This window comes from Teleopsis dalmanni, chromosome 2 (assembly GCF_002237135.1).
Source record: "Teleopsis dalmanni isolate 2A chromosome 2, ASM223713v2, whole genome shotgun sequence".
Lineage (NCBI taxonomy): Eukaryota > Metazoa > Arthropoda > Insecta > Diptera > Diopsidae > Teleopsis > Teleopsis dalmanni.
The window spans coordinates 9,942,719-9,953,217 of record NC_051847.1 but is presented as its reverse complement, the minus strand read 5'-3'; the positions used below and the strand labels follow the sequence as shown (position 1 = coordinate 9,953,217).

Sequence of the window (10,499 nt, the reverse complement as noted above, 5' to 3'; positions counted from 1 at the left end):
CAAATACATATGCTTCTATCAATCTTATAGATTTATGCTTAGTCCCAATTGAAATGATTTGGGAAGAATAGCTTTTTACCAACCTTCTCTCATCCCAAATGACCATTATTTTCTCCTTTTACCGTCAACCCATTTCACACTTTTTCCTAACCCATATATTCATCTCAAAATTCATTTATGTTTCTTGCATTAGGTCCTACCAGATTGCAACAACAACCACAACAATTGCACCTTTATAAAGTTAGAGAGTACGTGTTGTGAATGATATTTGTATTCATAGCCATTTAAAGTAATGATATTCAAAAAATATATACATACTATACGTATCTAATGAGAATTATAGATCACTTAAAACTATTTACCAAGAAGATGTGTAGATTCCATAAGACCTAAGACATTTCTAGAGAAAACCAAATTGTTCTCAAAAAGTCACAAACTAATTATTATCAATAACAATTACAAACTTCCCACCACTTATTTTTGTGGTACAAGCAATGTTAATATCGATCCCGTGTTTTCAAAAAAGAAATTACATTCTTACATTCCCAACGAATACTATTACTTACTTTCTCGTTCTTCATTCTCGTACATCAAATTCAGTTAGTACTCCCTCAACTTGAGAACACCACCGGAGACACGGTCTATCTCTACGTCTAGAGAGATTACTGCTTCAAACACCTTTTTCGCTGGAGCATTGAATACAATTATATAGACAATTATTTGTTTTAAATTCTATTCTTAATCCTTTGACATTAAATCATAAACTATTATATAATAAATACTGAATTAATAAATACATTTGAAAAAATATTCTGTCTCCGCAGCAGAATTTATTGATTACACATTTAAACGTTCACATTTCTCATAGAAGAAAAGTAACAAGTTGCTCTCCGTTGTGTATCTACCGCTAACATACATTTATTGATGCATAGTAGAAACCTACTAACATATTTTTACACCCACAGAATTATACAATACGACTTTCCGGTTGTCGACTTTCGCCATTGTTAAAATGGGTGCAATAAAATTAACTGTGAACTTCAAATGTCAAACGCATACATTCACACTTGAAGAATGTTGAGTAGCTAAAGCTTTTACAGTATTTTCATTTTGCAACCCCGACCCCGACGTATGCTGTGCTTACGTGCTCAAATGTCCTAGTGAAGTGATTTCTTAGAATGCTTTCGACTTTGTTGCATACTTTAAGGATGAATGGCGTAATAATGGACTAACTTCATTATGCTTATTCTATTCTTTTTCTCACATTTTTGTATTTATGCTATTTTTATTTGTATTCGTTCTTAAGATACCAGCAAAATATATTAACGTATTTGAATTTGTGATGAATAGGAAAAATTCTTAGTCCATTACTATTATTGCTACAAGATAAATGAAACGTTTGATGTCGAGAATTCTACTTATTTAAATTGGCGCCACTATAAATTTTTCTATTTTTTAATTGTAAATACATTTTAGTCAATCTATTGAAAAAAAAATTTTAATGAAAGAAATTTTTAAATGAACGTATATATACTTTCTTTAATTGAATAAATTTTTTTTTATGTAAATAAGTGTATTTATATTCCTCGAAATTAATTCAACAGTCCAATTAACACCTTCTTTAGCATTTTTAGTTGATTAATAATATTAATAGATGATTTAAAAGTTATGGTTGGTTGGTTAAAGTGGCAGGCCATTAGATAACTTCCATATACCTCCATTAGCGATTTTTCGCCGTTTTGCTATCACCTTCCTCGCAAGAACCCTAGTATAGAAGAGTAGAGACTAAATCCACCCCTGAATTTAGATAATTTAATAGGTCTTTCGTCTTTACCTATGAATAGTCTGATAAACTATCAAAGAAGTATCTTCCTGCACACCAAAACCGGGCATTCACAGAGAAAATGTATTATGGTTTCTTTTTCCTGGGGGTTTTCACAACTTCTGCTAAATGTTATTATTTATTAGTAATATTTTTACAATCATTTAAAATGTAATTATTTACCATAATGCAGAATTTTTTATTAAATATTCAATTTTTTTAAAATAATTTTAGATGTGCTTAATGGTGCAGTATTTGATGAAGATCACGATGAGATGGTGGTTGTTAAGGATATTGAAATGTTTTCTATGTGCGAACATCACTTGGTGCCATTTTATGGTAAAGTTTCCATTGGGTATTTGCCATGCAATAAAATTTTGGGCTTAAGCAAATTGGCCAGGTAATATATTTTACTTTTGTTTTTACTTTAAAATTTTTTATATAAGTACAACAATAATAAATTTTTATTTTACAGAATTGTGGAAATATTTTCAAGGCGCTTGCAAGTGCAGGAACGTTTAACCAAGCAAATTGCAGTCGCCGTAACGCAAGCTGTACAACCGGCTGGTGTGGCTGTTGTTGTTGAAGGAGTGTAAGTGTGAACTATATTTTACATCATTTTTTATTAAATACATGTTATTCTATTCTAGCTTCTTAGATTTGTCTAACTAGAGTTTATAAAGACCAAATACTTCAGCTAACTATACTTGTTTTCAAATTAAATTCAACTTTATAAATACATCCTACAAAAATCGATTGACAAACACTTCTTGAAAATGCCAAATACTTACATTTCTTATTGCCTAAAGAACTAGGTTCCTCAGAAATCTAGATATATCGATATCCTTAGGTATATAATAGCCAAGATGTGTGGCAGAGTGGGTAAAGAACTTAAAATTCTCCACATAAAAGACGAATAACAACAAAAACAAAAAAACTTCATTCCATCAAATAATCAAAAACAAAAACGACATTCCATACCGATTCAAGTACTGTTCAATATCTAATTTTCTATCAGAACATGCTTTTCATGATTTTCGAACATGATTTTCTATCATAATCGTGATTGGTCCATCACACTTAAGGAATTCCATTATTCAATAATCTTTCTTTTCTTTTCTTATTGACCTCCCCATATGGTTCTTTGCTTAGAGTAACAAGTACCAGTTATCAAGTGCGTTTCACCAGCAAATTTTCGAGTAATTGAGAGCATCTTAGAGATCGTAACATCCCTGTCGAAATTTGAAAATGTTACACAGAATTTACTCGTACATTTTATTTCAAATAAAATTTGTGTTGATGTGTGAATCAGTTGTTTTGATTTAAATTTAAATTTTTGTATTGTTTATTTGCGCGGCACTGGTGTTCTCACCAGAGTTCACACAAAACTGTTCCATGAAAACTGTGTAAAGAGCGTAATTTGGCACTCTGTTTGTGTAACGCTCTCAGTTTGTACTTTACTTGTGTTTTATTTGAGTTTTACTACGAGTAGCTCGTGGAACATATCTATTATTATTATGATTAGGATTGAAACTTGTTTTGTATATAATTTTATATATTAACAATTAGTATCACACTAACTGATCTATATTTTACAGACATATGTGTATGGTTATGCGCGGAGTACAAAAAATCAACAGTAAAACTGTAACATCTACGATGTTAGGAGTATTCAGAGATGATCCTAAAACCCGGGAAGAGTTCTTAAATTTGGTTAATAGCAAGTAAACTAAACAACAAAAATTATAGCATATTAAGCTTTATTCAACATGATTAAAAACTACATGATTACATTCCAATAAAACTATTTATAAAAAATAAAAAATATTTAAAGAATTTATACACTTATAAGAGCATTCATACATATATAAAACATTATTCAGCTTAAAATATTGAGATTATAAAGAGAAGATATCAAAATATTTGTTGTGAAATGAATTGTACTTAAATGTAAATTTGATATTAAATATTTTTGGATAAACATACAATGTTAGTGAAGATACAATGCAAAAATTGTTATTTAGAACTAGGAAAAGTGTGAAAACTGTTAAAAGTAATTTATGGGTCCAAATAATTATAAAATTTTTTCCCAAATTAATTTAAAAAAAAATTCGTTATAACATTGTATAATAATATCACATATATTGCTAAAAAAAACAACGATAAAAATTTTTTTTATATATTGTATTGTAAAAAGTTATACATACATTCGAACGTTGCCTTTACTCTATTATATCTTTATTTAGTTTTTAGTTTTTTACATAATCTAAAATTAATTAAAATTATTAATTAATAAAATTGTTGCACAATGTTTTCAACGGTGTCGGGTTAATTTATTTATTCTTTATGAAATTTGATTTCTAAATTTTACTAAATTCACATTTGATATAAATTGAAACACCAGTTTGGTGCATCGCATTTAAATAAGTTTTAGTCTAAGTTATATATTGTATAATATACACATATACCTATATTAACATTTAAACATAAAAAACGAAATATTGAATATGATGCTGACAACATGTTTAGGGAATTTACAATCAAAATAAATAATATTATTTATGTACGTTTACATTTTGTATTTTATGCTTAAATTTATATACAGCATAATTTATTTCTAAAATATTTATAGATAAAATTTAAATTGTTCAAACTTAATCAAATGTTTAAGTGTTCAGTAAATAATAAATATATATATATATATAGATATATATATATTTACTCTATTATAGTCATTATATGCACGCCTAAATAATAATTTGTTGTTTAAAAAGATATTTCAATAAAGATTGTAATTTAAATTTTATATTGTTTCTTTTAATAATCTCTATTGTCGAAAGGATTGGAAGCAATGCCTTATTTTTTTGTGGTGCTTATTATAGATTTCTGAAAAGCAATACCTTATTTTTTTGTGGTGCTTATTATATATTTTTAAATATGTATTAATAATTTTTAGATACAACTCATCTTGCAGATTTGCAGGTGACAAAACTACTTAAAGTGAAGTAGACAATTTTTTCCACGTAGCACCTTCAGTTGTACATAAATATATATCTTGCATAAATGTTTTTTTATTCGATATATAGCACCGTTCAACAATCTTTTCAAGTGAGACCTTTCAATGTAGTAGAGAGTTCATATAGTATACTACAAATATTGCAAATCAAAATACTTATCAAAGTATTTCTGTTGCTTTGTTTGTCTTTTTGCGGTACGTGAAGTGTGTGCAATTGTGGACGATGTTAAGGAACTTAAAGTAGATATTTCTGTGTTGTGTCCTGCGATGGCAGATTTTCGAGGAACTCTATCAGGCGCAACTGTTACTTCAAGACACAATGAGTCATCTTACGCTATAATTTGTGCCGTTTCGTCATCATATAGCAGTGGTATGAATGCAGTTCTGTTTGTAAAATTGTTTTCTATTTCCCTTTTTTGTCTTACGAGTTATGAACTTGTAGCAACTTCCATGTATGTGTATCAACTTCGATAAAGAAACTATAGTGGCAGTATTAAAGCCGTGTGCGAGTTTCACTAAATGTATAATAAATTAAGGGAAATAGTAAATTATATTGGTAGGGTAAATTAGATAAAAATTAGGTAAATTAGATATTACCAATGTGAAAATTTTATAAGCTGTTTAATAATAAAATAAATAAGTAAATAAATTTGAAAACTTTTAACCAAAAATAATAAGTAAGTGCAATAAATAAATAGATATTTATATAAGTGCAGTTCAAAAGATATAATTCACTTTACCTCAATTTATTCGAATTCGCACACTGCCTAATTAGGAACTTATTTATTTTGTTCGACTTCTGAATCTGTGAGTACACTACATGTTCATATTTATATACAGGGTATAAGGTAAGGAATTTTGTCATAGTAAAGAAGTGCGATTTTATGTTAACATGCATGATTGACTATGAGAACAGAAAAAAGAGTTTTTGCAGTAGTTATAGGACATATGCGAGTTAGGCTAAGTTGCGTTCTAAATGAGGGAAATTCTAAGTTGTGCCGATAATATAGCGATGTGTCGATACGTGTTGATAAATGGCTAAATGTGTGCAGTGCAAAAAATCCCAAAAAATTTCCCATTTGGTTTAGTATCAACTTAGCCTAACTCGCACACGTCCATAATATACTCTAAATATTCATTAAAAATTTACATGTTTATTTTTACATGCAATATTTTATAGGATTAGGAAATAAAATTGTTAACAAAAATTATTTTTTAATTGTACTTCTACCGCATACAACATTTTCACCTATACAAATTATCTTCGTTTAGTATGAGTCAGTGAATTCCTATACAAGTATTCTATGGTTTGAGCACCAGTGGTGTACACTCAATCAATATAAATAATTTTAAAAAGAAATGTAAATAACAAAAGTTATTTACAACAAGTTTAACAATGAATATATTGCTTTTTGTTATGCGTAATATACGCATAGTAAGTTTAATTTTTATATAATGTAAAGCAATTGTCTATAATTTGAAAGATATGGTAACACTAACTTTAATTTTTATGTATATATTATAATGACAGTGTTGCATTTAGCTTGAGATAAATATGTACTGAATGATGTTAGAAGTCTTTTAGTAATGCATTTTATGTCAATATAATTATTTTCACGACGCTGAAATATGTATTGTATACTGTAAACCTACAGCACACATATTTCAGCATCTAGTAGCCATTTTCTGGACAATAGTAGTAGTATCATTTATTTATTATATAAGTTTTTGTATATCATGTTATTAAATATAGACTCAACGCTTATAATTAATAGCACTTATATCTATCTTCGTATATCGTCTATAACATAAATAAATAACTATTCCTGTATTGCACATATGTATATGCGAATAAGATATGAATAATAAATTTGTTCCGTTTAATTATTGACAGGAACTCTTATGCGGTACAAACATAATGCTCATTATCAGAACTTTTATTAAAATGACGGTTCTAATAACTCAAAGAAAGTATTCAAAAAATCTGTAATATAAATTAAACAAAAGATATGAAACTGATATGTGATAGAAAGTCTAATAAGCATCACATTCGTTATCAATTCATAATAAATTATATTTGTTATTCCACATATTAAATTATCAAAAAATTATTTTCATTCAGTTAATGAAAATCAATTACATTTTGATTTAAAAAGATATTTAAGAAATTTCTTAATATTGAATTGTATCAAATAAATAGTTAATATAAATAGTGATCTAAACATCATTGTCGTCAATATTAATATATTCACAGTAAGAAATAAGCTAAAATTATGTGTGGTACATATGTAATAATTAATGTTTCGTATATTATGAGATATGTTAGTTTTAACATGTGCTATAAAAATCCCGCCACTCTAACCAAATGCAATACTGTTTGCTTACCCTAATCAAGTAGTCGCCATTTTCATTTTCCATGTTCATAGGCGGGAGAAGATTTGCGGTAGATAAAATACATTTTTATTATGCGATATCGTGTTAATATTCTATGAAAACTGAAAAGTATTTTATAAAATATATGCATATATAAAGTTTGTGCAAAAAGACATATATAGTAGTTCGTAAAATAAAATCGATTAACAACTTATACGGCGTGTATGTTTTTAGTTGTAAATGCGGTATACAACTTTCAATTTTCATGAACTTTAAATATTTTTAAATAATTGAGTTGTACTCGAAAATATATATATCCTCGAGATGGATATTGCAAAGTTGGAAAAAATGAAAGTGGTTGATTTAAGGAACGAGTTACAAACCCGTGGCCTAGATACCAAAGGTGTTAAAGCGGTATTGATAGAAAGACTTCGTGCACATATTGACGGCGGTAGCGGGGAAGGAGGTAAACTAGAATTATGTATATGTAATATGCAGAAATTAATTTAGAAGCGAATTAAGAATTAACAATTATTGATCTCTAATACAAAATGAATCAATTATTTGTTTAGTTGAGCACAGTACTGAGCTAAGTTATTTTAATATAATTTTTTTAATTTATCCAACATCGTCTGTAAAACAGATAACTTGCATTAAAAGTGTGACAGAAAAGTTTACAGTTAGTATTAATTTATTTAAGTTGAGATTCGTATTTTATGTATATGAATACAAGTATGAATACATAAAATGTAAAATTCTAAGATTCAACTAATTACAATTTATATTTGTACGCATTTATTATGTTAGGTGTGATCCCAGGCACTCCAGGTACTCCGGGCAGACGCAGTCGACGTACAAGATCAATGACTCGATCACCTTCACCATCCCCAGTAAAAGTAACTGAGCAGTTGGAGCCTCTAGAAGAAGAAGAATCAAATTCTGCAGCTGTTAACTCTGATGCTGAAGAAGAATTTGAGAGCCCAATTGAAGATGTGGTGGCTGAAGCTCCAGAAGATGAACCTTATACTACAGAGCAAGTTGAAGAAGAAAGTAATGAAGTGGAGGAAACTGATGATATTGAAATGAATGAAGAACAAATAATTGAAAATGTCAATGACGACGAAGATAGTGAAATGCACGATAACAACACTAACGATAGAGTAGAAGAGACCATTTTAAGTGACAACATGGAAGGAACTAATGAACAAGAAGTGGGTACTGAGAAACCTAAAGAACATGAGGAAGAAAATACTGCTGCAGAAATTGAAGAAAATGTAACTTCAGATGAAATTAAAAAAGATATTTCTTCACATGAGATCAAAGAAAATATTCCTTCACATGAAATTAAAGAAAAAAAATCTATGGAGCGTGACCCAACTCAGTCAAGAAAACGATCGCGTGATCATTCTAGATCGCATTCACGAACCCGTTCGCGCTCTCCAAAACGCCGTAGTGAGGAAAGCCCTAATGCAAGTCCTATTAAAGCAGAAGAAATCACCAATCTTGAAGATGAGCCTACAACTGAGGATAAGCAATTTGGTTTAAGTTGGTGTAAGTAAACATTTAATTTAGTTAAAAATAATTATGTATAGTTTTTTTTTTTTTTTTTTTTTATAGATGATTCGGACTTACATCTGCGCATTGATCCAGTTACTTTCACATCAGCAAAACCTATGACACATGAAATTTATTCACTGGTTTGGTCAGGAGTACGTACTAATTATGGGGTTCGTGAAGGAAAAGTTTGCTTTGAAGTGCGTCTTGCTGAAGAAATAGTTATGAATCGTTCTCATCAATTTCGTAATGAACCCCATGTGCGAGGATTTCGTGTTGGTTTTTCGATGCCACACTCAAGTCTTATTCTTGGAGAAGAAGAAAATTCGTTTGCTTATTGTGAAACTGGACGCAAAGCTGTAAACTCTGACTTTACCGATTACAGTAAACCTTATAAATTAGATGATGTCATTGGATGCTATTTAGATTTGGAAAGTACACCATGCACAATAAAGTATACATTAAATGGGGAAGATCTTGGTGTTGCGTTTGAGTTTGATAAAACGATTTTAGGCGAAAGTAATGCTCTCTTTCCACATATTGTAACAAAAGGTTATGAATTTCATGTTAATTTCGCTGATAATGAAAACCTTTTGGCTAATGTTGTACGTCCAACGCGCATGCGTCGTAAGATACGTAAATCTACTTTAAATGACAATGCTGAGAATAGCGAAGTTCACGACGAAGAAAAAATGGATGAAGCTGAAAAACTAAATGGAACTAATAAAGACAAACAAACAGAAATAGAAAGTGATGAAAAAACAGATGTTATTTCTACAGAAACTACAGAAGTTATCACTAATATGGAAGTTGAAATAAATAAGGATAATAAAAATACTGAAGATTTCGGTAAGAAAAGTAATCATTTCACTTGATTTGAATGCTCTAATTAATATATTTCATTTAACAGATGGTGAAAATAATTCTAACTCTGTTGCTGTAGTCTCTACTCCTGTAAATGATGGTGATAATAATAAAATTGAAGAATCAGAAAATTCAGAAAAAATAAAATCGGAAGAAGATAAAGATGATGGACCTTCACCAACTAAACGAGCAAAAGTTGAAGACAAAGATAAAGAAAAAGATAAATCAAATCAAAGTGAGATATCTGAGGATGAATATGAAGAAGTATTACCAGAACCTCGCGATCCGGTGCTCTTATTACCAGATTATGAGCTAATAGCACTTATCCCAGAGGAAAACTATATTTCCGGTCCTCAGAGGCCTGATAGTCGCAAAGAATGTGAAGTTATATTACTTGTTGGTTTACCAGGAGCTGGCAAAACTCACTGGACTCTTAATCATGTTAAAGAAAATCCTGATAAACGATATCACGTTATTGGAATTGATGCCTTAATAGCAAAAATGACAGTAAGTACCATTTAATTCGAAAAACTTATATGTTTGTTACTCAATCAACTTTATACCTAAATTATAAAGTTGCAATACAAATGTACTTGGAATAATCTTAATAATCATGTATTTATTGTTAATTAAATAATAATAATTTTTAATTATATAATTATAATATAATTTTAATTAATTATAATCATAATTAATTCAAATAATATAAAAATAAATTTTTGTTGTTGTTGTTCACTACTGTTCGAAAAAACTTCTTTTGTAATTATAATTTGTATTTGCACAAATGATCGATTAATTAATAGTATACACTATTTTGAAAATTAAATTCCTTAGAAACGTATGTACTTTTACTAGACGTTTGTTTATTCT

At 28.9% G+C, this 10,499-nt stretch overlaps 3 protein-coding genes across 3 annotated transcripts in view; 2 read left to right on the top strand and 1 right to left on the bottom strand.

The window, feature by feature from the left end:
• Nucleotides 1–591, bottom strand: part of LOC119685528 (GTP cyclohydrolase 1-like) — a 7,470-nt gene extending 6,879 nt beyond the window's left edge. The window contains exon 1 of the mRNA XM_038099830.1: nt 567–591. Coding sequence (XP_037955758.1) covers nt 567–591 — 25 coding nt within the window. The remainder of the gene's footprint in view (nt 1–566) is intronic.
• Nucleotides 592–2,060: 1,469 nt separating this feature from the next.
• On the top strand, nt 2,061–3,904 carry LOC119681529 (GTP cyclohydrolase 1). The gene is made up of 3 exons (XM_038094751.1): nt 2,061–2,222; nt 2,298–2,414; nt 3,421–3,904. The coding sequence occupies exons 1-3, from the start codon at nt 2,098–2,100 to the stop codon at nt 3,548–3,550; spliced, it is 372 nt and encodes a 123-aa protein (XP_037950679.1). The 5' UTR covers nt 2,061–2,097; the 3' UTR covers nt 3,551–3,904.
• A 3,306-nt stretch (nt 3,905–7,210) lies between these two features.
• LOC119685519 (heterogeneous nuclear ribonucleoprotein U-like protein 2) lies at nt 7,211–10,262 on the top strand. The gene is made up of 5 exons (XM_038099818.1): nt 7,211–7,677; nt 8,019–8,762; nt 8,829–9,614; nt 9,676–10,136; nt 10,206–10,262. The coding sequence occupies exons 1-5, from the start codon at nt 7,536–7,538 to the stop codon at nt 10,260–10,262; spliced, it is 2,190 nt and encodes a 729-aa protein (XP_037955746.1). The 5' UTR covers nt 7,211–7,535.
• Nucleotides 10,263–10,499: the final 237 nt, after the last annotated feature.

What these genes read in the sequence shown, in the direction of transcription:
- LOC119685519 (XM_038099818.1), top strand. Translation starts at nt 7,536, where the DNA reads ATGGATATTGCAAAGTTGGAAAAAATGAAAGTGGTTGATTTAAGGAAC. An exon ending in TAAAAATACTGAAGATTTCG is followed by an intron (nt 9,615 to 9,675) that starts GTAAGAAAAGTA and finishes TTCATTTAACAG; the next exon opens with ATGGTGAAAATAATTCTAAC. An exon ending in CCTTAATAGCAAAAATGACA is followed by an intron (nt 10,137 to 10,205) that starts GTAAGTACCATT and finishes TAAATTATAAAG; the next exon opens with TTGCAATACAAATGTACTTG.
- LOC119681529 (XM_038094751.1), top strand. Translation starts at nt 2,098, where the DNA reads ATGGTGGTTGTTAAGGATATTGAAATGTTTTCTATGTGCGAACATCAC. An exon ending in GGCTTAAGCAAATTGGCCAG is followed by an intron (nt 2,223 to 2,297) that starts GTAATATATTTT and finishes TTTATTTTACAG; the next exon opens with AATTGTGGAAATATTTTCAA. An exon ending in GCTGTTGTTGTTGAAGGAGT is followed by an intron (nt 2,415 to 3,420) that starts GTAAGTGTGAAC and finishes TATATTTTACAG; the next exon opens with ACATATGTGTATGGTTATGC.